The 27,294-nt window shown below is 39.6% G+C and overlaps 5 protein-coding genes across 6 annotated transcripts; 4 read left to right on the top strand and 1 right to left on the bottom strand.

Moving 5' to 3' along the window:
* Nucleotides 1-841: 841 nt before the first annotated feature.
* LOC9318088 (cytochrome P450 76C3) lies at nt 842-3,529 on the top strand. The gene is made up of 4 exons (XM_002881976.2): nt 842-1,294; nt 1,571-2,102; nt 2,189-2,467; nt 2,962-3,529. The coding sequence occupies exons 1-4, from the start codon at nt 903-905 to the stop codon at nt 3,298-3,300; spliced, it is 1,542 nt and encodes a 513-aa protein (XP_002882022.1). The 5' UTR covers nt 842-902; the 3' UTR covers nt 3,301-3,529.
* A 197-nt stretch (nt 3,530-3,726) lies between these two features.
* LOC9318087 (cytochrome P450 76C2) lies at nt 3,727-6,014 on the top strand. Its single transcript, XM_002881975.2, has 3 exons — nt 3,727-4,161; nt 4,606-5,131; nt 5,235-6,014. The coding sequence occupies exons 1-3, from the start codon at nt 3,767-3,769 to the stop codon at nt 5,850-5,852; spliced, it is 1,539 nt and encodes a 512-aa protein (XP_002882021.1). The 5' UTR covers nt 3,727-3,766; the 3' UTR covers nt 5,853-6,014.
* A 684-nt stretch (nt 6,015-6,698) lies between these two features.
* LOC9318086 (cytochrome P450 76C1) lies at nt 6,699-9,583 on the top strand. The gene is given in 5 exon segments (XM_002881974.2): nt 6,699-6,846; nt 7,609-8,000; nt 8,150-8,672; nt 8,966-9,528; nt 9,530-9,583. Coding segments are annotated over 5 exon segments (1,518 nt in total). The 5' UTR covers nt 6,699-6,840; the 3' UTR covers nt 9,564-9,583.
* A 604-nt stretch (nt 9,584-10,187) lies between these two features.
* Nucleotides 10,188-26,563, top strand: LOC9316252 (BEACH domain-containing protein C2). 2 transcript variants are annotated; one of them, XR_002332910.1, is made up of 33 exons: nt 10,188-10,433; nt 10,761-12,793; nt 13,118-13,902; nt 14,413-15,174; nt 15,609-15,743; nt 16,014-16,118; nt 16,283-16,396; nt 16,497-16,573; nt 16,876-16,957; nt 17,339-17,647; nt 17,981-18,579; nt 18,900-18,984; nt 19,201-19,395; nt 19,539-20,087; nt 20,172-20,315; nt 20,392-20,868; nt 21,087-21,229; nt 21,632-21,701; nt 21,816-21,899; nt 22,053-22,109; nt 22,212-22,280; nt 22,366-22,452; nt 22,557-22,673; nt 22,836-22,985; nt 23,084-23,168; nt 23,258-23,378; nt 23,511-23,607; nt 23,693-23,806; nt 24,135-24,504; nt 24,581-25,323; nt 25,399-25,521; nt 25,684-25,883; nt 26,348-26,563. XR_002332910.1 is itself a non-coding variant. In XM_021029924.1 (32 exons), the coding sequence occupies exons 2-32, from the start codon at nt 10,813-10,815 to the stop codon at nt 25,729-25,731; spliced, it is 8,877 nt and encodes a 2,958-aa protein (XP_020885583.1). In that variant the 5' UTR covers nt 10,188-10,433; nt 10,761-10,812; the 3' UTR covers nt 25,732-26,148. The 2 variants fall into 2 exon arrangements, 1 of the variants encoding a protein (XP_020885583.1); XM_021029924.1 differs by lacking the exon at nt 26,348-26,563 and having other exon boundaries at nt 25,684-26,148.
* LOC9318085 lies at nt 26,212-27,245 on the bottom strand. The gene has a single exon (XM_021029932.1). The coding sequence runs from the start codon at nt 27,057-27,059 to the stop codon at nt 26,337-26,339; it is 723 nt and encodes a 240-aa protein (XP_020885591.1). The 5' UTR covers nt 27,060-27,245; the 3' UTR covers nt 26,212-26,336.
* Nucleotides 27,246-27,294: the final 49 nt, after the last annotated feature.

The following is a 27,294-nucleotide window of genomic DNA, read 5'->3' as shown; positions in this document are numbered from 1 at the left end:
TTTTTGATTATTTTTCAATACTCTGCATAGGATCGGATACAAAATTTCTAATATTTGGATACTTTGGGTAAACCTGAATCCGAGCCCGAAATACCCGATCCGAACCCGATCCGAACCCGAAGTTTTAAAATACCCGAATGGATCTTAGTTTTCTAAACCCGAAAAACCCAAACCCAATAAACCCAACCCGAACCCGACCCGAATATCCGAACGCCCATGCCTATTTTAGTCCTATGATGGGTCTACAAGTTTGCTTCCATGATTCCTTTTTAGATTTAAAACAAATATATAAACAATGTTTGCTTCTAATTACTGGCTCTACGATTGTCTATATATCAAACCATGTCCTTGGATTATGCTTTAAACAAAAAATTTGTCCTGATTTTCTCTTGATTATTTTCAAAACGACGTCGTTTTGGATATACTAACAGAGTCGTTAACGGGTGATAACGGATGTTATAGGTTTTTTTAACGAATGATGACGACATGTCTATTTTGGCCTGGTCAACGAATTCTCATGTTTCAAATGTTAGTCAACGATTAGTTCATGTTTTAAATGGCCACATATAAAGTTGATGTTTAAAATGGCCACAATTTGAAAGTTGATTAACAGAGTCGTTACGGGTGATAACGGGCGTTAGAGGTTCTGTTAACGACTGATAACGGCATGTCTATTTTGGCCTGGTCAACGAATTTCCATGTCTCAAACGTTAGTCAACGTTTATTTTATGTTTTAAATGGCCACATATGAAGTTGACGTATTGATTGGCCACTTTTTGAAAGTTGGAAGATAAAACGACATTTTTCCCGATATAAAATGCATGATTGAGTTATATTTTCTAGGCACTCTCCAACTTCCTTAGACAAGGAGAGTATAACCTATAGAAAAAAACGGTCGTCCAATGGACCTCTCACTAATTCAAGGCATGTCTCTGCCCCTCTATTTTCTCATAACATTCTTCTTTTTCTTCTTTGCCACCGCAAAAACGCGGAGAAGCTCTAGCACCGGCACGCTTCCACCGGGTCCTCCGACACTGCCATTGGTTGGAAACATATTCCAACTCGGATTCAATCCTCACCGTTCGCTTGCTGCCTTTTCGAAAACATACGGACCTCTAATGAGTTTGAAGCTTGGAAGGTTAACCGCAGTGGTTATATCTTCACCAGAAGCAGCTAAAGAGGCACTTAGAACACACGACCATGTCATGTCCGCTCGAACCTTTAACGACCCTATTCGAGCCTTTGATCACCATAAACATTCCATTGTCTGGATTCCTCCCTCGGCTCGTTGGAGGTACTAACTCTATCTAATATCAACATTTCGTTTCTTTTTAACTCTCTTGTGTTTGAAATCATTTGTATACCAATTACCAAACTTTAACATGGTTTTAACGAGTTTTTCGTGATCATCACACATTCACACTGTTTTGTTTAATTTGAATATTTATACTTTCTAAACCGAAAAACCTGAAGCTAAGCTTGGGTTTTACGCGTAGTTTAAAAATTTAAATATATACACACACATGATTAGCCACAACTCTGTTGAAGTTCTGTATGTATGCATCTTCAGGTTTCTGAAGAAAACACTAACGAAATATTTGTTATCACCGAAAAACCAAGATGCTATTCAATCTTTAAGGATGAGAAAGGTGGAGGAACTAGTGGGCTTAGTAAACCAATTTCGCGAGAGAGGAGAAGCTATTGACCTGGCTCGTGCTTCCTTCGTCACATCTTTCAATATCATCTCAAATGCTCTGTTTTCAGTAGATTTAGCGACGTATGACTCTAACTCCTCGTCTTACGAATTTCACAACACGGTTGTTCGCCTGATGGAGATCTCCGGTAAACCCAACGTAGGAGACTATTTCCGGTATATGAGGTTTCTTGATTTGCAAGGTATCCGAAAAGAAGCGGTGCTCTGCATAGAGAGATTGTTTAGGGTTATCCAAGAATTCATTGATGCTCGGTTAGCCAAAAGATTGTCTCAGAAAGAGACAGAGCCTAAAGAGGCTTCGAGCATGGACATGCTAGACTCCCTTCTGGATCTCACACAGCAAAACGAAGCAGAATTAACCATGAATGACATCAAACACTTGCTTCTCGTAAGTCTTTCACACACACCAATGGTAAGATATATTAAGATATTATTTGGATGCAAATATCATCAGTTAACCTATTTTTGTGACAGGATGTGTTTGTTGCTGGTACAGATACAAACTCAAGTACAATGGAGTGGGCAATGACGGAGTTATTCCGTAGCCCGGAGAAGATGGTTAAAGCTCAGAGTGAGATACGGCAAGTGATTGGTGAAAACGGTGTCGTTCAAGAATCTGATATCCCGAGTCTGCCTTACTTACAAGCAATTGTGAAAGAGACTCTTCGTTTGCATCCTGCAGCTCCTTTGATCCCTAGAAAATCGGAATCCGATGTTCAGATTTTGGGTTTCCTCGTTCCTGAGAACACCCAGGTATATTTCATATTTATCTTTATGACGCCAACATTCATTTACCTTTTAGTACTAACTTGTGATGCACGTTAGCGGAGTCTTAGCTTTATTGTTGGGTACATTGGCTTTTTTTGTTTGTTTTGCTTTGACACAGTTGGAATTGTTCAATTCATGAAAACTGTTAGTATATCTTGAACCTAACTTTATTTGGTCCGTTTCGTTTTGAATAGAGAAAAGTTGAATGCTGTAAAAAAATCAAAAAATTGAATTAGTTCGATTTTGGTTTAGTTTTTCATTTTTACAACGAGATAGAGTGGAATTTAAAAAATCATTATGTAAATTTTTTTCACTAATAAATGACTAAATGTTAATTAAAAATAGTGTTTGACCTAAATTATAGATTTCGGTTTAAATTTGGGTTGTTTGTTTGGTTTGATATATACATAGAACCGACGGGATAAATAAAAAAAAGTTTGGTTCGGTTAAAATCTCCCATCTCTGTTTTTCGAGATTAGGTTTTGGTGAACGTATGGGCTATAGGACGAGACTCGAGCGTGTGGGAAAATCCAATGAAGTTCGAGCCAGAGAGATTCTTGTTACGAGAAACCGATCTAAAAGGCAAAGATTTTGAGTTGATACCATTTGGGTCAGGAAGAAGGATGTGTCCGGGAATCTCGATGGCTCTTAAGACAATGCATATGGTGCTTGCCTCTCTTCTCTATTCCTTTGACTGGAAGCTTCAAAACGGTGTCGTCCCTGAAAACATAGACATGAGCGAGGCTTTCGGTCTTACCTTACACAAGGCCAAACCTCTTTGTGCCGTACCCGTCAAGAATCCTACAATATCGTCTTAAATAATCGTATTGTGTGTCAATATTAATAATTTAAGAGAATGAAATTCTAAATTATGTTGATTTTCATAAATACTAATTTAAGTAAAAATGTATAATATTAAAGTCAAAACGGAGGAAACACAATACAATTTGAAAAGGTATGTATCGTCTCAGAGAGATTGATCTGCTTAGGTCAAAAAAAGAGGAAACACAATGCAATTTGAAAAGATATACGTATATCTTGTGATTAGTCGTTGGTCTTCTAATTAGAACTTCATTGGTCGGCTTTAACTGACAAGTGGCGCCTCTTGGTTTCAATTCAAACGTCCCTGTCACCGGTAGCCGGTAGGATGTATTTGGACCGTAGTAATCAATAAGATTAAAATTTTTGCATTTTACATGAAATATCTTTAGGTATTTAAGTGGCTTTTGAAGCTTTGATATTTTACTCATTAGTTTCAAAGAAAATATCTATTGAGAAAAAATTATGGACATCATCTTTGAACAAGCTTATCTGTTCCTCCTCTTTTGCTTTATCTTATCATTTTTCCTTATCTTCACCATAACAAGATCCCGGAGCTCTCTCAAGGTCGCTCCATCGCCTCCAGGACCTCCGCGGCTACCCATCATCGGAAACATTCACCTTGTCGGCAAAAACCCACACCATTCATTCGCCGACCTCTCAAAAACATATGGACCAATCATGAGCCTTAAATTTGGAAGTTTAAACACAGTGGTCGTAAGTTCACCAGAAGCTGCAAGAGAGGTTCTAAGAACATACGACCAAATCCTCTCTAACCGTAGCTCCACTAACTCGATACGGTTCATTAATCACCACGAGGTTTCCGTTGTCTGGCTTCCACCATCGTCGCCTCGTTGGAGGTATTATTACTAATATCGAATTTTTGTTTTCTATGGTTTCAATTTTCTTAATTGTTGATTATATTATTAAGGAAAAGGTGTCAACATGATTCCGTGATCTCTCAAGCCATAATTACTTTTGTCACTATTCATTAAAAGCTTCAATTACTCTTGTTATTATTTAATACTTTCGTGTGTCTGTTGTGTTATCAATCACATGATTCTATGGCACAACAGACACAGAAAAGTATGAGATGTGTAGAAATTTTGTAATTATGTGAATTCAGTGACCAACATAAGAAAAGAAAATATTATTCCGCTTGTTTCTTGAGTGAACTTGTTCCACTGTTTCTCTGTCAAATTTGTACACTAAATAAATTCTGCGATTCAATTTAACATAATCATATTTTTCACATTATCTTTGTTGACTAATATGTGGTGACATTGGTCTTTTGTTGAATTTAGACTACTGAGAAAACTAGCGGCGACTCAGCTCTTCTCGCCTCAGCGTCTCGAAGCCACGAAAACGTTGAGGGAGAACAAGGTGAAGGAACTCGTGAGCTTCATAAGTGAAAGCAGCGAAAGAGAAGAAGCTGTTGATATTTCTCGTGCAACCTTCATCACAGCTCTTAATATCATATCAAACATTCTGTTTTCTGTAGATCTCGGTAGCTACGACTCGAAAAAATTCAGTGAGTTTCAGGACACGGTGATTGGTGTCATGGAATCTGTAGGGAAGCCAGACGCTGCTAACTTCTTCCCATTTCTGGGGTTTCTTGATCTGCAAGGCAATAGAAAGACTCTGAAGGCTTGTTCCGAGAGATTGTTTAAAGTTTTCCGTGGGTTCATTGATGCTAAAATAGCAGAAAAATCATTGCGGAATGTTAACCCTAAAGATGTCTCGAAGAGAGATTTTGTGGATGTGCTTCTCGATCTTACTGAAGGAGACGAAGCAGAGCTCAACACTAACGATATTGAACACCTTCTCTTCGTAAGTCTTACTATTTTTTGTAGGATTTTAGAATCTTATGAATTAACATTTAAAATAAATCAAACGAACATCATCAAGAATTTAAACAATACGTATGTATCAGGATCTGTTTGGAGCGGGGACAGACACAAACTCTAGTACCGTGGAATGGGCAATGGCAGAGTTACTTCGAAACCCTGAAAAAATGGGGAAAGCTCAGGCTGAGATCGACAGTGTGATTGGTCAAAAAGGTGTTGTTAAAGAGTCTGATATCTCGGAACTGCCCTATTTACAAGCAGTTGTGAAGGAAACTTTCCGGTTACATCCGGCTGCTCCTCTTCTTGTCCCACGAAAAGCGGAATTCGATGTGGAGGTTCTTGGATTCCTCGTACCTAAAGACGCTCAGGTTTTGGTGAACGTGTGGGCCATAGGACGAGACCCGAGCGTATGGGAGAATCCGTCCCGGTTTGAGCCAGAGAGGTTTATGGGAAAAGAAATCGACGTGAGAGGTAGAGATTATGAGCTTACACCATTCGGAGCCGGACGTAGAATTTGCCCGGGATTGCCTTTGGCTGTGAAAACAGTGCCTCTAATGCTTGCTTCTCTTCTTTATTCCTTTGATTGGAAGCTTCCAAATGGCGTCCTTTCTGAGGATTTGGATATGGAAGAGAGCTTCGGTCTCACATTGCATAAAACCAACCCGTTACATGCCGTTCCCGTCAAGAAACGCTGTCTTAATTAGCCATTTAAAATTAGTATGTTTTTCTTATAAGTACTGTACGAATAATTAATTACCAGATTAAATAACAAATCACCTCAAACGCTTCTCTTCTCGGTTGTACAACTATTTTCTCCTTGTTAAATCTTTACCGTGTATTTTCATAAACATTCAGTTTTCTTTTTATTTGTCCCAAATATATACACCTACTGTTTTTTATTTAAATACACATACACACACAACAAAAAAATTGCTCCATCAGTTTAATAATTAGGAAGGGAAATCATGTACTTTCCTAATATTCATATTTTTGTTGTTTGAAAAAAAAAATCGTGTTTCCTGATATTAGGATTTAGGAATTCACAATCTCTTTTTCTTGCTATTGAGAGTAGCTAATTATTGACTAAATCAGTACATCTTCATAATAAATCAGAAATATCTTTCCATCGGTTTGGGTTTTCTTTAGCGAACTGGTCCCATCAGAAAAAATCGTGTGGAACACAACAATGAAGTAACGTCACAACAAAAGAAATAATGAGCGGTGCGTGAGATTTCGAAGAAAAGGACAAGAATTTTGTTGAAATTCGTAATTGGCTTTCTTCCGCCGTGTCCAATAATTCCAAGAAGATGAGATCGCCTGAATATGACACAACACGCAATTGAGTTTGGAATTGGATTGATCTGTCGTTTGGTGTGTAATGGGAACATTATTAGTTAGCAGAATGAAGTAAAGACGGTCCTAAACATAGACCAATCGCTTTGTGCTTTTTCAATCTAAAAGCTTGTCTGACACAAAATGTTATTTACGTAAATATAAATAATAGTTGAATTTTTGTGTATACGAGTATGTACAATAAACATAATTGTACGGGCTAGTCCCCAAATTCTCTATTATACATATCACCAAAACCAAGAAGATGTTTTATTTGTCTATTGTACAAATATATATTATATATAGATGTGATTTATTTGGATAATTTTCTATAGTTTTCTATCACTTGAGACCACACAAATGGACATAATTAGGCCTGCGAGTACGGGTATTTCGGGTCAAAACGGGTCGGGTTTTTCGGTTCTTCGGGTTTTCGGGTCACAAAAAAGCTTGCCGAACTAACCGAACTATAATATCGGTTCGGTTCGGTTCGGTTCTCGGGTTTTCGGGTTTTGAAAAAGGCTGCCGATTTGAATCGAATTCTAGTGTGGATCTCGGCTTGCACCTTCGAAAACCATACACGGATCTGTGTTTTTTGATTTTGAAACCTTCAGCGGGCGTGTTGCTCTCGAGAAGTTAATGTTTAAGCATCTAGGGTTCAAAGGAAGAAGACAATCACGTGACTTTCACGTTCATTTTTTTCAAATGGGCCAGAAACCAAACCTAATAACATGTTTATTAATGGAAATGGGCTGAAATTATATGGGTCAGTTGACCCATTAAAATTTTTAAAACTCAAAAAACCTAATTTTGTTGATGTTGCACGACGAGAAGAAGACAGGTTTTGTTGCAGCGGCGGCGGCGACTCAACAATGAAGACGACGATTGAAAATTGAAGACGATTTGACGATGAGCACCGCAATGGCTGATGAACATGGTGAAGAGGTTTGGATATTCGGTTAACCGTTCGGTTCAGTTGAACCGAACCGAACCGAAGCAATACCCGAACTTAATTTGTAATGTTGCCGATCGGTTCACATGTAATAACCGAACCCGAACCGAGACAACAAAAAACCGGTTCGGTTCGGTTCGGAAATCTCGGTTCGGGTAATAGTCGCAGGCCTAGACATAATTATCTCCGGAGAAGCTCTGTTACTGCTCTTTTCCTTTATGTTATCATGTTTTCTTATCTTCACCACCACAAGATCTGGACGAAACTCTCACGGGACCTTCGCTCTGCCTCCAGGACCTCCACGGTTACCGATCATCGGACATATTCACCTCGTCGGAAAACATCCACATCGCTCATTCGCTGCACTCTCGAAAACTTATGGACCAGTCATGAGTCTTAAGCTTGGAAGTTTAAATACAGTGGTTATAGCTTCACCAGAAGCTGCCAGAGAGGTTTTACGAACACATGACCAGATTTTGTCTGGCCGTAGTCCCACTCACGCGATACGGTCCATCAATCACCAAGATGCTTCCCTTATCTGGCTTCCTTCGTCGTCTGCTCGTTGGAGGTATAATTTTAATATCGACTTCTGTTTTCCTACGATTTTGCTTCTTACAAGATTTGCTACAACAAAGTTTTTCTTTTTGTTGAAAGGAAATAATAAAGACCCATAAAACAGTAATGTTCTTGATGGATCGTTGTTATGTTCTGTTTCAGGCTGTTTAGAAGGCTGTCGGTGACTCAGCTCTTGTCACCACAGCGTATCGAAGCCACGAAAGCATTGAGGGTGAATAAGGTGAAGGAACTTGTGAGCTTCATAAGTGAAAGCAGCAATAGAGAAGAATCTGTTGATATTTCTCGTGTATCCTTCATCACAACTCTTAATATCATATCGAACGTTCTGTTTTCCGTCGATCTCGGTAGCTACAACGCGAAAGCTTCTATTAACGGGGTTCAAGACACGGTGAATAGTGTTATGGGTGCTGTCGGGAATCCAGACGCTGCTAATTACTTTCCATTTCTGGGGTTTCTTGATCTGCAAGGTAATAGGAAGACTATGAAGGTTTGCACGGAGAGGCTGTTAAGGGTTTTCCGTGGGTTCATTGATGCTAAGATTGCAGAAATTTTTTCGCAGAATAACCCTAAAGATGTTTCAAACAACGATTTCGTAGACAACCTTCTCGATTTCAAAGGAGATGAAACAGAACTCAACATTAGCGATATTGAACACCTTCTCTTGGTAAGTCTTACCTTACTAATCATGATTTATAAGATAATGGAATAATCAATTTTGACAATTGGTATCAGGATATGGAAATTTTATAATTATTCCAACAAATGTTAGATGAGTGAAAACATGTTTCGATCATAGAAAGACATTTTTAAATCTTACACAGCATTGTCACATCGTATTTGTACAACATCATGTTGTAGTATATTCTACTCAAATGTTATGAGTTGAAATGGCAAGCATGAATATTTATATACTGGTCGGAAATGTCGAGCTCACTGACATGTTATTTATATGGCCAGGATATGTTTACAGCTGGCACAGATACAAGCTCTAGTACCCTAGAGTGGGCAATGGCAGAGTTACTTAGAAACCCTAAAACGATGGTGAAAGCTCAGGCTGAGATCGATCGAGTGATGGGCCAAAAGGGTATCGTTAAAGAGTCAGATATCTTAGAACTGCCGTATTTACAAGCAGTTGTGAAGGAAACTTTCCGGTTACATCCGCCTGCTCCGCTTCTTATCCCGCGAAAAGCTGAATCCGATGTGGAGATTCTTGGGTTCATGGTGCTTAAAAATACTCAGGTTCTAGTGAACGTCTGGGCCATAGGACGAGACTCGAGCGTGTGGGATAATCCAACCCGGTTCGAGCCAGAGAGGTTTTTGGGGAAAGAAATCGACGTGAGAGGTAAAGATTATGAGCTTACACCATTTGGAGCAGGACGGAGAATTTGTCCGGGATTTCCATTGGCTGTGAAAACAGTGTCTCTAATGCTCGCTTCTCTTCTTTATTCCTTTGACTGGAAGCTTCCGAACGGTGTCGATTCTGAGGACTTGGACATGGACGAGACCTTTGGTATCACATTGCCCGTTACATGCCGTTCCCGTCAAGAAACATTAATTATCCATTGTAATACTTCCTTCTGTTTGTCTGTTTGTTTAAAACCCTAATGACCTTAATGATCAAAATAAAACAAAATCATCTGGAACGCTCTGTTCTCGGTGGTAAGATTTCTACTTATAAATTGGGTAGGCTTGGAGAAAGTCAAGGTATACATATTAGTATTGGGCCTGTGTTATGTCTTTAGGTAAATATAAAGCCCATAAATTATTATAAAGTTTCAATTAAAAAAAATTACCATGAGTTATCAATATAAATTGATGTTATGGTAAAGAAAAATAGAAAGAGGAGGATATGTTTGGTTTAGCGTAAACAAATATTCTGATTAATTTTTTTATTCTTTCCCTTTAATACGTGTGTAAGACCTTTTGCTTTTTTTTTTTGGGATCCCTGGTCTAAGATAAAAATTTATAAATGATTTTGATTTATAAATGAATCACATTACTGTTAGCAGAAAAAATTAAAATAAATGAATCACATTACTGGGAGTAGTAAAAAGTAAAAACTAAAAAGAAATAAATTTGTGTTAACATGAATAGAAAAATAGTAGTAGTCCTTATTAAAAGAATTAAATGAAAACTTTAGTGTAAATGACTTTTATGTGTTGGAAGTTGCTAAATCCCAAATCAGTAAAAAACCACAATCTCTCTCTCTTCTCTTCTTTCTCTCTCTCCCGCGCGCCCAAGTCGCCTCCTTTCGCTAGTCTTTCTCCGATCGTCGTCTCACCTCTAATTACTTCCGTCGTCCTCTGAAATCTTACGCATTCTCCGTCTTTGCTTTCGTTGCGCTGCCGGAGGATAGAGAATCCGTCCAGATTTGCTGGACTGCTTCCGATTCGCTTTCATTGGCTCATCATCTCCGGTCCGATCCGTGCGTATTCTCTCCCGGCATTGATTTCTATAAGCATTTTATCCTTTCACAGTGCTCGATGATACACGCGGAATGTATTTCTCATTCGAATTTCAAAATCTTCCTAATCGATAATCAGATCTTCTAATTGAATGTTTTCTGAAGATTTTTGAGTTCCTTAAGCAGATAACTGTGATTTGCACAGATTTTCGTTTTGTTTTTTGATGCTGTATATGTTAACTTTAGTAGATCCAAGTGAGTATATATCATTTAAGTGACTTTAGTTGTCATCTTCATCAGTGTCAGATGCATTTTTCTCACAAGCTGTACTTTTACTCTGTGTAACAGGTGGAGGGTGATAAAACGCTGTGAATGTCTGTACTCTCTGTAAGTTGATAGAATGGAAGACGATGATGAAAGAAAGCTCCCTGAAGCTGATGTTACTGATACGTCTGATGTAGCTAATCCTTTGCAGAATAGGATAGAGGCATTTGATATAGGTGATTCTGGTTTTCTTCCTAAGGATGATACGGCTTTGCAAGGGATCAGTTCAGCTGATAGAGCCTTCAAGGATGATGATTTTGAACAAGTTTCTCTGGGAGATCAGGACAAGGCTGCCAATGAATCTCTGGGTGAACTTAAGGAACCTGGAAGCACTTCAAATTCTGATTATGGGAGGTCCTCATTTGGTGGCACTGATGTAGCTACTTATCACTTATCGACTCAGGAGATGTATGATCTCATGCCTATGGACGATGTGCAAAGTGACCGACTTTCACCAGAGAGACAAGCAGTTTATTCCATGCAGCAGTCCCTGTCTGAAACTAGCCTGGATCCAGAATCTGGATATTCCCCAGTTCATTCCCCGCAGAAGCCCAAGCCAAAGGCCACAGTTCCAAATGTTTCTCCAGAGCTACTGCATCTTGTGGATTCAGCCATCATGGGCAAGCCTGAGAGCTTAGACAAACTAAAGAATGTTGTTAGTGGTATTGAGAATTTTGGCTGTGGAGAGGAGTCAGAGGCCACTGCTTTTCTTGTTATTGATTCACTTATTGCCACCATGGGTGGAGTCGAGAGTTTTGAAGAGGATGAAGATAGCAACCCTCCTAGTGTCATGTTAAATTCCCGTGCTGCTATTGTTTCTGGTGAGCTTATTCCCTGGCTTCCTGGTTTAGGTGATAGCGTTAAGTTTATGTCCCCGAGGACTCGTATGGTTCGGGGTTTGCTTGTTATTATACGGTCATGCACGAGAAATAGAGCTATGTGTTCAACGGCAGGGTTATTAGGAGTTCTGTTGCGATCAGTGGAAGAGATAATTTCCAAGGACGTTGATATGAAATGGAATGCTGCTGCTATTTTGCTACTATGTATTCAACATTTAGCTGGGCACTCCCTTAGTGTCGATGATTTACACAGGTGGCTTCAAGTTATAAAAGCCGCAGTTACAACAGCGTGGTCAAGTCCATTGATGCTTGCTTTGGAGAAGGCAATGAGTGGAAAGGAATCAAGGGGACCTGCTTGTACTTTTGAATTTGATGGTGAAAGCTCTGGCTTACTTGGTCCCGGAGAAAGTCGTTGGCCCTTTACCAATGGCTATGCATTTGCAACATGGATCTATATTGAATCATTTGCTGACACATTAAATGCTGCAACTGCGGCAGCTGCAATTGCTGCTGCCGCAGCAGCCAAGTCAGGGAAAACATCCGCAATGTCAGCTGCAGCGGCTGCAAGTGCGCTTGCTGGTGAGGGCACTGCTCATATGCCACGTTTATTCAGCTTTTTGTCCGCTGATAATCAGGGAATAGAAGCATATTTCCATGCTCAATTTCTGGTGGTTGAGAGTGGTAGTGGGAAAGCAAGAAAGTCTTCGCTGCATTTTACTCATGCATTTAAGCCTCAATGTTGGTATTTTATTGGTCTCGAGCATAGCTACAAGCAGGGACTTCTGGGGAAAGCAGAGAGTGAACTACGGCTATATATTGATGGATCCTTGTACGAAAGTCGTCCTTTTGATTTTCCTCGTATATCCAAGCCTCTCTCTTTCTGTTGCATTGGCACAAATCCTCCTCCTACTATGGCTGGCCTACAACGTCGCCGTCGTCAATGTCCTTTGTTTGCAGAAATGGGACCAGTTTATATATTTAAGGAACCAATTGGTCCTGAGAGAATGGCGCGTTTGGCTTCTAGAGGTGGGGATGTTTTGCCTTGTTTTGGCAATGGGGCAGGCCTTCCTTGGTTAGCTACAAATGACTATGTACGTAATAAGGCAGAGGAAAGTAGCATTTTGGATGCAGATATTGGAGGATATACCCACCTGCTTTACCACCCTTGTCTTCTAAGTGGGCGATTTTGTCCAGATGCTTCGCTTTCTGGAGCAGCAGGTGCCTATATTTATACTCCCTTTTTCATAAGATCAAATGCTCTTTAAAATTGAAAACGTGCAATTCCCAAGAATGTTGATATGCGTTATTATATGTTATCAGATTGTCATTGTTGAAATGTTATGTACATTGATTTGCTCATTCTCTCTATCAGTGACTTTCTTTTCTCTTCATTAATTCCTACCGTCATTGTGTTTCTTCTCCATTATCGCACAAACTTTATTCTTCTTTATTTCTGCTAGGAGATTGGAAACAATCATTTCCATTTTTGATGTCGTTTGAACAAATCTTTTTGTTTTACTTTTTATTTTTTTCTTCGTCAAGGCACTCTAAGGCGACCAGCTGAGGTCCTTGGACAAGTCCATGTTGCAACGAGAATGAAGCCAGTGGAGTCTTTCTGGGCCTTAGCTTATGGAGGACCCATGTCCCTGCTTCCTTTGACTGTAAGCAATGTGCATAAAGATAGCTTGGAGCCATGTCTTGGAAATCTTCCACTGTCTTTGTCCACAGTTACACTTGCTGCACCTGTATTTAGAATTATGTCAGTCGCTATTCAACATCCTGGGAACATTGAAGAGTTGTGTCGTACTCAGGGACCCGAGATTCTTGCTAGAATTCTGAGATATCTTCTACACTCACTTGCATCCCTTGACAGGAAGCATGACGGAGTAGGAGAAGAGGAACTAGTTGCTGCCATTGTTTCGCTTTGCCAATCACAGAAGATCAATCATGTTCTCAAAGTGCAGCTCTTCCGTACACTTTTATTAGATTTGAAAATATGGAGCCTGTGCAATTATGGACTCCAAAAGAAGCTATTGTCTTCCCTTCAAGATATGGTTTTCACTGAAGCAACAGCTATGAGGAATGCCGAAGCTATTCAGCTGCTTCTAGATGGCTGTCGAAGATGCTATTGGATGATTTCTGAGAAGGATTCTGAGACCACTTTTCCTCTTGATCGGAATACGCGTCAAATGGGGGAACTCAATGCTCTGATTGATGAACTTCTGGTGATTATTGAACTTCTAATGGGAGCAGCATCTCCTTCTTTAGCTGCTGATGACCTCCGTCGATTACTTGGTTTCATAATTGACAGCCCACAGCCTAATCAGGTAACGTTTCCTTAAGTGTTTTTTTTGTCCCTTCAATTATCACCATTAAACAACCAAAATGGAGAAGTAAAAACTTTGTACCTTGGATATAATAACCTAGTGGCCAACCGTTAGTTTCTTTTTCCAATTTTTGTATACTCCCTATTCCAGTATTGTTTGTCTTGAAGGACATATTCTTGTTCTGATTATTAAGTGTGTTGTACTTCTAATATTTTAGGTTAGTTCATATTCAATGCCAATTTAGTTATGCAATCCAGTCCTTGCACCTTAGCGCCGTTTGTAGTTTGCTTGCACTATTACTAATAAAACTAGTTCCGTAGTCAGAATATGTATATGATTTCTGGAAAACCATCTTATAATGGTTTACATGGTGAAATGTGGGTCATTTCGAGAGAGAATAGTCTACCAGATTGCACTCTTTTGTGTTGGTAGGTAGAAAAGAATGACAATGACCAAATAAATTGACAAATACGTGCTGTCTGACACTGTCCAACCTTTTGATATTTCCAGGTTGCGAGGGTATTACACCTTATGTATAGGTTGGTTGTACAGCCGAATGCTACAAGAGCTCAGATGTTTTCAGAGGTATTTATAACATCCGGTGGTATAGAAACACTTCTTGTTCTGCTGCAGAGAGAAGCTAAAACTGGTGAGGATAATGTTTTAGCTATGGGTAAGAGTGGAACAAGGTCATCTACTGATCCAAGTGAAAAGAGTCCGTACAATGAGTCTGGTTCGGTAAAACAGTTGGATTCCAATCCACACGATAATGAGATTGGCTTTGACCTTCCTGGTCCTGATGAAAATTCTGTTGAGGATGATAATGTTGGGTCTCTGAATGAACCAGAGTCAGTTCGACAAGAAAAGGAGCATGGGTCCGCACCTGTCGTTTGTGATAGTGACTCAGTTTCCATCTCCAATTCCATAGATACTGAGAGAATATCTGCTGTTTCTGAAATTGGTGGTATAAGTCTTTCAATAAGTGCTGATAGTGCAAGAAATAACGTGTACAATGTTGACAATAGCGATGCTGTTGTAGTTGGGATCATCAGATTGATTGGTGCTTTAATTTCTAGTGGGCACCTAACATTTGATTTGGATGCCCGTTCTGATGTGACAAGTAACATCCTGGGTAGTGGGCTCCATGAAAATGGTGGAACAATGTTTGATGATAAAGTCGCATTGCTTCTATTTGCTTTGCTGAAAGCATTTCAAGCTGCTCCAAACAGGCTGATGACTGACAACGTCTATACAACTTTGCTTGGGGCCTCGGTATGGCATGTTCTTGATATCTCATTTTGTTCAATTTTCGTATGAACAATCCGATTGAAAAGTATGTTGGGGTTCTTTCTGATTATTATGGTACTACTTACTATGACTTGGGTAGAAAGAAGGAGCATATAGGCATATAGCGTTTCTTATAAATAGAAAATGTTGGGGTGGTTTTACATGGTTATTTCGCTTCAAACCTTCTACTTGTTATTTGAATTGTTAAAAAGGTGTGTAACTTTGATAAAAGTTGGTTTCAAAACGGCTCTCTGAAATGCTATCTCATACCTTATATTGGCTATCATGATTTTCTACGGCTATTGTGTGTGATGTGCGGTTCAAATTCATATGTCAGCAATTATTTGGTCTATATCGATTACTCTTGAAGATTTTGGTGTGAAGTTAAAATTATTGCGATCACATGTACTTTCTTGCAGATCAATGCTTCATCAACAGAAGATGGCCTTAACTTTTATGATTCAGGTCACCGCTTTGAACATTCCCAACTTTTGTTAGTCCTCCTGCGGTCTCTACCATCTGCATCTAAGGCTCTACAAAGCCGAGCACTTCAGGTATGTGTCAGTTGAAATATTTCCCGACTGTCAAGGAACAAATGTCCTTGTAAAGGTGCTTGAGATATTCTGAACCCTGGGTTAGTATAACTATACTAGGAAACATTATGGGCATTTTTTGTTTCCAAACAGCTGTCATGAAATCTATTAAAACTTAATATTAGTTGACTGGAACTTTTGTTTTGTGGACTGTTTTTAAAAGCGTTCACTTGTCCAAGTCCTCTTCATTCGATGACGTTCTGATCTCGCTCTTTTTTGTTTGTTTTTCAGGATCTTCTGTTTTTGGCTTGCAGTCATCCGGAAAATAGAAGCAGTCTGACAGCAATGGAAGAGTGGCCTGAGTGGATCTTGGAGATACTGATCTCGAACTATGAGGTACTCATCCAACCTTGGAACCTAAACCTTTTGATTGTTGTATTATAACTGAGCCGAGTGATGCGTGCAACTCTTAAAGAGCGAATAATTACACTGTTAACTGATAAGTTGTAGAAGAAGTGCCAACAGCTCTGCCAATTTTGCTGACTTTTGAGTGTACACAGAAGGATGCAGGGAAGCAGTCTGCTTCAGTGGGTTCTTGTGAGGTAGAAGATATGATTCACAACTTCTTGATCATAATGTTGGAACATTCAATGCGCCAGAAGGATGGTTGGAAGGTAAAGTTTGTCTTATCTGTCTATTGGGTTACACTTTAGCTCTCTTCGAGCTACATTGTTTTTAATTATTATTACTTGCGTCATCTTTTCCTTCTCCCAGGATATCGAGGCCACAATTCATTGTGCAGAGTGGCTTTCTATCGTTGGTGGTTCTAGCACTGGAGAGCAAAGAATTAGGTATCTTTTTTCCATGTACCTTTTCATCTTTTTTTTTCTTTCACATTTTTGAATTACTCTATTTTTCTTGAGCCACTTATGACGTTCTCACCTTTTTAAGCCTTTTGCACTGTCATCCATTTTGGTTTTCTGAAGTATGGTCGTTTTTTAGTCATTCTCTCTAACTGATCATATTGTACACTAGTGTCTCTTCCCATATGATTTGTCAATTTTTATGCCAAAAGTCTGTCAATTTTTAGTCATTCTCACCTTTTTATGCCAGAAGTCTGTCAATTTTTTTTTTAATCTTCTACTCTTTGAAGGCGTGAGGAGTCATTACCAATTTTCAAAAGAAGACTTTTTGGTGGATTGCTAGACTTTGCTGCCAGAGAACTGCAGGCTCAGGTAACTCCGTTTTCCTTGCGTTTTTTTTTTGTACTTTTTTTTTGGTTTTAATATATATGTTTTCTTATAATATATTGAAATTAAAATTCTTTTATGCCTTCCATAGTTCCATAGATCCTTTACTGGAAAGACCTTTTCCAGTGAGCTATTAAATGGCTATATAAGTCCTTGATAAAGGAAATTGTAGAGTGTCTGTTTTCTTACTAATGCACAATATAGATAAATTCCAGGGAAATTGCTTGCAAGAAAAAAAATACTGTAGAGCTTTGTTGGTAATCTCAGATTACACTATCCATTCAAGCATGTGTGTGTGATTGCCTGTCTTGTTATACTGGGATAGAACTAGATTTTTATCTACACAATCTTTTTTCCCCTCAACAGACTCAAGTTATTGCTGCAGCAGCTGCTGGTGTTGCTGCAGAGGGTCTAGCACCAAAAGATGCAAAGGCAGGAGCAGAAAATGCTGCTCAGCTTTCTGTTTTTCTGGTGGAAAATGCAATCGTGATTTTGATGCTTGTCGAAGATCATTTGCGGTCACAAAGCAAACAGACTTGTGCAACAAATGCAGTTGCTGCTTCTCCATCTCCTCTTAAAAATCGTACAAGCACACTGACAGCGATCGGAGAATCATCAGAGATTTCTAGAAGCCGTGCTTCACAGTCAAGTGATTCAGGGAAGGTCCCTTTAGATGTAAGTGGAAAACATTCTCAAATGCCTGATTTCTCTGAATTGGACTTTCCGATACTTTGCTTCTCATGTTCTCTTGTCATGATCAAGTGCTTTTAAAGAAATCACGCTTAGAAATAATCATATTTTCTTATGCTGTTGATCTGCTCATGCTTCTCTTATGTCCTGATTAATTCTTCTCCTTGTTGGTTGGGTTGTTACCTCTTTTTATTTTCATTGTATCTCTTACGAGCATGTCATTTTCAATATCAATTTTGAATTTGTTATTTGAGATTCTTGTAAACATCATTTTCTTTATGCTACGAAAATTCAAGTAATTTTTCTTTCTTTTTTCAGATACTCGCTTCAATGGCTGATTCAAGTGGACAGATTTCTGCAGTCGCAATGGAGCGCCTTACTGCTGCTTCCGCAGCTGAGCCTTATGAATCTGTTTCATGTGCTTTTGTTTCATATGGCAGCTGTGCCATGGATTTGGCTGAGGGTTGGAAGTACAGGAGTCGATTGTGGTATGGTGTTGGCCTTCCCTCTAAACCCAGTTTACTTGGTGGTGGTGGCAGTGGTTCAGAGTCCTGGAAATCTACTTTAGAAAAAGATGCTCATGGAAACTGGATTGAACTTCCCTTGGTTAAAAAATCTGTATCCATGCTTCAAGCGTTGCTGTTAGATGAGTCTGGACTCGGAGGTGGCCTTGGAATAGGTGGAGGATCTGGTACTGGGATGGGAGGGATGACAGCCCTCTACCAGTTGCTGGACAGTGATCAGCCTTTCTTATGTATGCTACGGATGGTGCTTCTGTCTATGAGGGAAGAAGACTATGGCGAAGATAATATGTTGATGAGAAATCTAAGTTCTGAACTCTCCTCAGGGAATTCAGTTACAGTAGATAGTGGTTCTCAGATGTCTATGCGACAATCCCGATCAGCTTTATTGTGGAGGTAAACTCAATGAAATATTTTGTTTCTCTCTTCATGGCCAATTAGATATCCATCTGGTTAGATACTTTGTGTCAGCATTTTTGCACCCTGGTAATCTGGTGCGGACACAATATGATGCTCTGAGTTTAGTTGTGTCCGCAAGTCGTTTGTGGGTCATTCACGATGATGACTACATCTGATATAGTATTTTCTATTGGGTTATTTGCACAGAATTTTAAAACATGGCATCAAATGCTTAATCTTTTAGTTCCACAATAAATATTTGGCCTGGTTCTGCTGTTTACCAGGAGAAGTTTGACTTTTGTTTCCTTATCTCACAGTGTGCTATCTCCTATCATAAACATGCCAATATCCGATTCAAAGAGGCAGAGAGTACTGGTTACTGCATGTGTTCTCTATTCTGAGGTTAGTCTTCCCTAAATCAGATAGGCATGTTTAATGATATTCAGGTCTCAAATCTCATGCTGCGATTGGAAAGTTGTCATCATCCCCTATTTTAGACTTTTTACTTCTGATGCCGTCCTTGGTATTTTGGTTAAAAAAACTGATGCTTTCCAGTGTACTTAGTGTGTATATATATTGTCTTTCTTCGCTTTCTGATTCCAGCACAAATCTGTGTAGGTATGGCATGCTATCAGCAGAGACAGAAGACCACTTCGTAAGCAGTATATAGAAGCTATTATACCACCATTTGTTGCAGTCCTCCGGAGATGGCGACCACTTTTGGCCGGCATTCATGAACTTGCCACTGCTGATGGTATGAATCCCCTTGTCGTTGATGATCGTGCCTTGGCTGCTGATGCTCTCCCCGTTGAGGTAGCTTAAAGCTGTTTACATTCCCTCAGTTGCTATCATAGTTATATATTTCTAGATTGGTCACTAATTATTTTTAGTTGCTGAGATACCAATATTTTTATGCTTGAGTTGTTAGATTGAGGTATCCAAATTTGTCTATTTAGGGTGCTCTTTCTATGATTACTCCTGAGTGGGCTGCTGCTTTTGCTTCTCCGCCTGCTGCAATGGCTCTGGCGATGATAGCTGCAGGGGCAGCTGGTTGGGAAGCACCACCACCTCCTACACCTTCACATCTTAGGCGAGACTCTTCAATGCTTGAGCGTAAGACTGCAAAACTTCAGACTTTTTCAAGCTTCCAGAAACCGCTGGAGCCTCCAAACAACAATGCACCACCGCGACCAAGAGACAAAGCTGCTGCAAAAGCGGCAGCTTTGGCAGCCGCACGAGATCTTGAACGAAATGCAAAGATTGGTTCAGGAAGAGGTCTGAGCGCTGTTGCAATGGCAACATCTGCACAGCGGAGGAATATCGGTGACATGGAGCGATTACAGAGATGGAACACTTCTGAAGCTATGGGAGTGGCGTGGATGGAATGTCTCCAACCAGTGGATACAAAATCAGTTTATGGAAAAGATTTTAATGCTTTGTCCTACAAATTTATTGCTGTACTTGTTGCGAGTTTTGCATTAGCACGTAACATGCAAAGATCAGAGGTTTGTTTTCCACCTATGTCACATTTTATTGGTTTGTAAAGGGTGCATACCCGGAGTCTCATTTTTGGTTCAACTTCTCACCAGATTGATAGGCGTATGCAAGATGATATCATAGCAGCAAATCGCCTATGCTTGGGAAGCCGTGCTTGGCGAAAACTAATTCGTTACTTGGCAGAGATACAATGCTTTTTTGGGCCTTTTGGAGATGGAATATGCAGTCCTGAACGCGTAAGCCATGTTTAAAAAAAAAAAATTGAAACATGTTAAGAAGTTTCTTAGTAATGTGATATCATTTGACATGCAGGTTTTCTGGAAACTTGATTCTATGGAAAGCTTTTCGAGGATGAGACAATGTATAAGGAGGAATTATTCTGGGACTGATCATCATGGGGCTGCAGCAAATTATGACGATCAGACAGACACAAAAAGTGATAATGGTAGCAAGGGTTCTCCGTCAAATCCTCCTGTTCTTGCTGCTGAAGTAATATCAATGGAAATTGCGTATGAAGATGATGAACATGGAGAGGGTGATCAGCTTGATGTCAAAAGCAATGCTGAAGAACATAGAAGGGATAAAGGGAGGATATCTGGGTCACATGAGCATGCATCCAGAACTTCAGTAGGAACTAGCGATCCTCGAACATCAAATGACCTTGAAATGGTCCGAGATTCTTCAGTAGTAGCACCTGGTTTTGTTCCCAGTGAACTTGATGATAGGATCCTTCTTGAACTTCCAACATCTATGGTCCGGCCACTAAGGGTTGTAAAAGGAACCTTTCAAGTATGTTCGACCAACCTGAATGTTTTGGATTTTCTACATGTAGCTAAGGAATAGAGAGGATAAATTGGATATAACCAACTAGATTACTTAGATCCAAGTGAAGTCAAGAATTGTGGCATGTAGACATCATAGAAAACCTGAAATTGGCTTATGTTCCCAAATATGCTTTTCTTGTATGGAATTTGAATTGCTGATTATAGCTGCTGTGCCTTTCTCAGATTACAACAAGGAGAATAAATTTTATTGTTGACAACAGAGAAAGCCAGAATTTGGCTGATCACTCAGATGAGTCCCAATCAGGTGATCAAGAAAAGGATCGTAGTTGGCCAATGTCTTCTCTTCATCAGATTTATAGCCGGAGGTAAAGTTTCATCATCAAAATTCTGTTTAGCTCATGTATTCCTATTCACTACTTCAATCTAATATTTTCAGATGATTTATTTGCTTAGTATCTAGAGCTTTTATGTTTATCTAACTAAGATATGAAATTTTCATCTAAAAGAAAATCTGGAATGGTTTATAGTTTATACATATTGTTGTTCAATGCACTCCCTGGCAGACTGAAATGAAATTTTAAAAACACTTTGATTGCCCACAAAGCCAACACCAACAAGTCATTTAGATGAAAATTCATATCTTGGTTGCCGAGTATTACTTTTTTTCGGTTAAGTTTTCCTCTTTCTGTATGAGTTGTGTTTCATTTTATTCTCCCGGGATTAGTGATAGGACTGATGATCTATTTCTTTGTTTATTTCTTTCTCAGATATCTCCTGAGAAGGAGCGCCCTGGAACTCTTTATGGTTGACCGTTCAAACTTCTTCTTTGATTTTGGGGTATTTGCATCTAAAACTCTTTCTACTGTATGATATATTTATCTCTCTGACCTTGTAAATCTCCGCATGCTGTAACCAATTACTTTTCCCAATTTGCTTGTTTTAACATCATAGAATACCGAGGGAAGAAGAAATGCATATCGAGCTATCGTGCAAGCAAGGCCTCCTCACTTAAACAATATTTACCTAGCAACTCAGGTTTCTGTTTTATCCTTACTATCTTCTTTTCTTTAACTTTTGAATTACTCTTGGTTCATATTTTTCTTCAGTGGGGGATTGATAAAGCATATGACTAGGCTGAGCCACTTTTCGTTCTGTGCTGCAAACTTACAAATATTGTTACCTTTTTAGAGGCCGGAACAGCTTTTGAGAAGAACTCAGTTAATGGAGCGCTGGGCTAGATGGGAGGTACCAATACACTGCACACTCACACTTGTCTTGCAATTTGTTTATCCTTATCCAAGAATAACATCTAATACAGAAAGATCCCCATCTGGATAATATCTGCAGATCAGCAATTTTGAATACTTAATGCAGCTTAACACGTTGGCTGGCCGTAGTTACAATGACATTACTCAGGTAGATCTTGTGTTCTTTTGCGTTTTCCTGGTGAACTTGTCAATGCCCTTTCTTCCTTGATGGATAGATATCTTATTCTTTGCAGTATCCTGTTTTCCCATGGATTATTTCTGACAACAGTTCAGAAAGTCTGGACCTTTCAAATCCATCTACCTTCAGAGATCTTTCCAAGGTGGAATCCTTTGCAGTTTTTTTCCAACTTTACGTTCTTAGTCTGCATATGATGGATCATAAACCTAGAGAATCTTGTTTTGATGTGGGTTTCTATATGTTCAGCCAATTGGTGCATTGAACCCAGAGCGGCTCAAAAAATTCCAAGAGCGATATTCTAGCTTCGAAGATCCTGTTATTCCCAAATTCCACTATGGCTCACATTACTCGAGTGCTGGAGCAGTAAGTTCTCTTCTCTATAATATCCTGCCACAATTACTGCCATTCCCAGTTTAAAGTTTGTGTTCCCTGAATCGTGTACAGAAAACAACGTATACTGTTTTTGATGCAGCTAGATGGAGTTTGCATTCTTTTCGATATTTATCATTTATTTCATGTGCGCAGGTGTTGTATTACCTGGCCAGAGTTGAACCTTTCACAACCCTGTCAATTCAACTTCAAGGTGGAAAGTTTGATCATGCAGACCGCATGTTTTCAGACATTCCAGGCACTTGGAATGGAGTTCTAGAAGACATGAGTGATGTGAAAGAATTGGTACGTATTGGTCTCCATAAAGCATCAAATGGATTATTTTATTCGCCTCTTCCTAAAGAAGTCAAGAGCCTACCCTTATTTAGCCACTAAATTTACAGGTTCCAGAGTTGTTTTACCTCCCTGAGGTGCTGACCAACGAAAATTCGATTGACTTTGGTACAACACAGTTGGGAGACAAGCTTGGTATTGTGATTCTTTTCCTTGTCATAGCCAAAACTTATGCGTCGCATGGTGAAATTTTTGTTAGCTGATGCGATTTTTTATCCTATTAGATGCTGTAAAACTTCCTCCTTGGGCCAAAAACCCAGTGGATTTTGTACACAAGCAACGAAGGGCTCTTGAGAGCGAGCATGTATCTGCTCATTTGCATGAATGGATTGATCTCATATTTGGGTAGGTTTTCTCCCTTGAACTGATAGTATTCTGTCAGTACATTTTCTAACTTAGTTTCCTCCTTTTACTTAGTGTGTTCAGCAAAATAATCACAAGTGTCTATGTAAGCCGCTAAATTGTTTTTTCATTCAGGTATAAGCAACGTGGCAAAGAAGCTATAATGGCAAATAACGTTTTCTTCTACATTACCTACGAGGGGACTGTTGATATTGATAAGATCACGGACCCGGTAAGGCAATTTTTCTGTACTGCTGGAGTTGCTCAGTTTTAGTATGAACATGTTGACATGACTTGCCCGTGAATGTTTGATGAAGGTACAACAACGTGCTACACAAGACCAGATAGCTTATTTTGGGCAAACACCATCCCAGCTATTAACTGTTCCTCACATAAAGAGGATGCCGTTGAAAGATGTCCTACATATGCAGGTAACAGCTACTGATAATTTTGTTTTGCAATTTCACTCTTCGTTAACACCTCTTTTAAACTTATATTTCTCTGAGGGTGAACTATTGAAGGTCGATAGGTTCCTTAACAACTTTTTATCAAAATCATTAATAGGGTTTTATTATAGGAGTCTACATCATAAGGTTTAACAGAGTTTTCTTTGTCTACTGCATGCTATGTGAGTGTAGGAGATTTTACTATTCAGCGTTCTTCGGGAAAACTAAGACCAAGAAATATCTTACGTACTTTATTTTCTTCAGATTATATTTGCCACTTGAACATGACAGTTGCTTATAATTTTTTTTTCAGACTATTTTTCGAAATCCAAAAGAAATAAAACCGTATGCTGTTCAAACCCCAGAACGCTGCAACTTACCAGCCTCAGCCATTCAGGCATCTTCAGATAGTGTTGTGATTGTGGACATGAATGTTCCAGCAGCTCGTGTTGCACAGCACAAGTGGCAACCAAACACTCCTGATGGCCAAGGTACTCCTTTCCTCTTCCATCACGGGAAGGCAACAACAACTTCAACTAGTGGATCATTGATGCGCATGTTCAAGGGTCCAGCTAGTTCTGGAACTGGTGACTGGCAATTTCCTCAGGCACAAGCATTTGCCTCATCAGGAATCAGAAGTTCATCCGTTGTTGCTATTACCAGCGATGGGGAAATAATCACAGGTAAGAAAGCAAGCAATTATACGATCCCAAGTTTTTTGGTAATATATATTTATGGAACTCATGTGTTTAATTATAGGTGGACATGCGGATAATAGTATCAAGCTAGTCTCATCTGATGGGGCAAAAACTCTGGAAACAGCTTTTGGGCACTGTGCCCCTGTTACATGTCTGGCTCTTTCTCCAGACAACAACTTCCTTGTGACGGGTTCACGGGACAGTACTGTTTTGCTGTGGAGAATTCACAAGGCGTTTACTACTCGAACAAGCGTGTCTGAGCCATCAACTGGCTCTGGAGCGCCTTCCTCCACAAGCAACACGAATCTGGCCAACACGTTGGCAAACAAAGGCAAAAAATGTCGCCTTGAAGGGCCTATACAAGTGCTCCGAGGCCACCGAAGAGAAATAATTTGTTGTTGTGTCAGCTCAGACCAAGGAGTCGTTGTTTCGTCTTCTGAGTCCTCAGATGTTCTATTGCATTCCATTAGAAAAGGACGGCTGATCAGACGATTAGTTGGCGTGAAGGCAGATTCTCTCTGCATTTCATCTGATGGGGTTATAATGGCATGGAGTAGTTCGGAAGGTTCTATTACCGTGTTCACCATTAACGGAGTTCTGATTGCCAAAGCAAAACTTCCTTTCTTTTGTAGCATTGGTTGCATGGAAATCTCCATGGATGGTCAAAATGCCTTGATTGGGATGAACTCATGTGCCAGCTCGGATTATTCGAGTAGTAATGATACATCAAAAGATGGCAAAGACATTGAAAGACTGGAAGTTCCATCTCCTTCAATTTGCTTCCTCAACTTATACACACTACAGGTATTATCATAACTCCATGAAGAGATCAACTAATTCATTTACTGGTCGAAACAACCTGAGATCCTTGTCTTGTAGGTATTCCATGTGCTAAAGCTTGGTCAAGGCCAGGATATAACCGCACTGGCTCTGAATGTTGACAACACGAACCTCTTAGTTTCCACGGAAGATAAACAATTGATAATCTTCACTGATCCGGCTGTAAGTTTATTATCTATTACAAAATTGGGTATTTAGATTTAGATTCATCACTTGCTATGATTTACTAGCAAGTCTCCATAAAAATCAGTATTCCTTATCAAGACGCAAAATTTCTATCATTGTACATTGTTAATGACAAAAGAATTTGGTAAATCCCTGCAGTTAAGCTTAAAGGTGGTGGATCAGATGCTGAAGCTCGGGTGGGAATGAGAGAAAAGAATCAAACCTCATTGATACAAAATCGCGGGAAACTCACGGCAAGAAAAATCTGTCAGAAAATCTCATGTCGGAAGTCCGAGGTGTAGCAAGCCGTGGAAATCTTAAAATCAGATTGGGGACATGTTTATTCGTCTGTAACATATGTAAGTATGGTTAGTCGTCCCAGTAAAGTGATCCCGTTTCATCTCTACCTGGTGTCATTTTTGTTTGTTCTGATTTCGTCGGTCCATAGTTTTTGTGAAGATGGTTTATAGATATCAAAGGCTTGTTGAGATTGTTGAGGTATACACACCGAAGCTTCCTTTTTCTCTCACCCATTGAGTTTGTTTGTTGGTTATATGTCTGTGATAAATGGTGTCTTACTGATGATTTTAATATAAATTCATTTATTCAGAGCAATTTATTTCATGAATGAACCTCTCATGTTTCGCAGTTACTTCAAACTTCTTTTAACTATTCAATTTAGAAAAAAACAAAAAACTCGTAGTAATCTCTGTTATTTCTTTTTTCTTTCCCAACAAATCCAGCATTGTAGTTGTACACGTCTCACACAACTTTTACATACACACGAGTTTTAACTTGACATAGTTTCCCCCTTACAAGGCAGGTGGGTACGCAATATTATTGAAGTTGTTTGCTTCCGCCCTCTGCACCGCCCTGTGAACCGCTCTTCTCAAGCTCCACTCGTAACAGAACTCCAAAGTCAGCCTTAGAGCAGTTCCTAGCCCAAGCACCACTATGACTCCAATGATGATGTTCACGGGAAGCGCAGAGACCCCGAGTGTGATAGATATCAACACATCAAGCATTAAACCACCAATCAGAATCGAGAATGCAACCCAAAGCGGACTAAAACATCCTCTCTCACGCTCCTCTTGTCTATAACTAGGATCAATCCTCCAAACCCAATAATTTGTAGTTGGTTGAGTCTCAGGAGGTGTGATATTAACAGCAACAACTTGACAGATCTCACACTGATTAGAGCCTTTAGTCCGAAACCAAGCATCTATACAAGACCTATGAGCTTTAGCAAGACCACCACGACATTGACAACCTAGTTCAATCAAAACCTCTTCTTTCTCTTGTAGACAAACCCTGCACTGCTCGTGAGAGCTTCCGTTTCTGGATAAGCTAACCTCCTTTTTCGGTGGGATCTGAGCCACCAATTCTTCCCGACTAGAATCTCCATTGCAGACAACGATTGTGAGGTGGTTGGATTCATTGGCTGACTCGCTCTGCTTCTGGTGAGCCTTGTCCTTCTGCTGCTGCTGCTGCTTTTCAAGGTCGTCACCACCACCGGAGCTGGAGCTACTTTGCATCTCAAATCTGTATTCCCCTTATCAATTCCACAAACCCTAGGAAGCCATACGATTCACTATGGGACCAGACGAAAAACAGAGATTCAACTTTTTTTGACTTTGAAATAAAAAAATTGTAAATCTCTCTCTTATTTACACAAGTTCTCTGATTTCTGTTTTGTTTCGACACAAGTTAGTTAGTTTTTAATGCTATTGGGCCAAGAATAATGGGCCTGGGCTGAGTTTCCTGGGAGCT

This window comes from Arabidopsis lyrata (assembly GCF_000004255.2).
Source record: "Arabidopsis lyrata subsp. lyrata unplaced genomic scaffold ARALYscaffold_4, whole genome shotgun sequence".
In the NCBI taxonomy this organism is placed as follows: domain Eukaryota; kingdom Viridiplantae; phylum Streptophyta; class Magnoliopsida; order Brassicales; family Brassicaceae; genus Arabidopsis; species Arabidopsis lyrata.
The sequence above is the reverse complement of the archived record's forward strand: the minus strand, read 5'-3'. Positions and strand labels throughout refer to the sequence as shown.

Excerpts from the sequence above, each read along its gene's own strand:
- LOC9318087 (XM_002881975.2), top strand. The coding sequence starts at position 3,767 with ATGGACATCATCTTTGAACAAGCTTATCTGTTCCTCCTCTTTTGCTTT. Across the intron at positions 4,162-4,605 it reads CCATCGTCGCCTCGTTGGAG|ACTACTGAGAAAACTAGCGG; the intron begins GTATTATTACTA and ends TGTTGAATTTAG. Across the intron at positions 5,132-5,234 it reads ATATTGAACACCTTCTCTTC|GATCTGTTTGGAGCGGGGAC; the intron begins GTAAGTCTTACT and ends CGTATGTATCAG.
- LOC9318088 (XM_002881976.2), top strand. The coding sequence starts at position 903 with ATGGACCTCTCACTAATTCAAGGCATGTCTCTGCCCCTCTATTTTCTC. Across the intron at positions 2,103-2,188 it reads ACATCAAACACTTGCTTCTC|GATGTGTTTGTTGCTGGTAC; the intron begins GTAAGTCTTTCA and ends TTTTTGTGACAG. Across the intron at positions 2,468-2,961 it reads TCGTTCCTGAGAACACCCAG|GTTTTGGTGAACGTATGGGC; the intron begins GTATATTTCATA and ends TTTCGAGATTAG.
- LOC9316252 (XM_021029924.1), top strand. The coding sequence starts at position 10,813 with ATGGAAGACGATGATGAAAGAAAGCTCCCTGAAGCTGATGTTACTGAT. Across the intron at positions 16,958-17,338 it reads CCAGAGAACTGCAGGCTCAG|ACTCAAGTTATTGCTGCAGC; the intron begins GTAACTCCGTTT and ends TCCCCTCAACAG. Across the intron at positions 22,986-23,083 it reads TGAGTGATGTGAAAGAATTG|GTTCCAGAGTTGTTTTACCT; the intron begins GTACGTATTGGT and ends CTAAATTTACAG.
- LOC9318085 (XM_021029932.1), bottom strand. The coding sequence starts at position 27,059 with ATGCAAAGTAGCTCCAGCTCCGGTGGTGGTGACGACCTTGAAAAGCAG.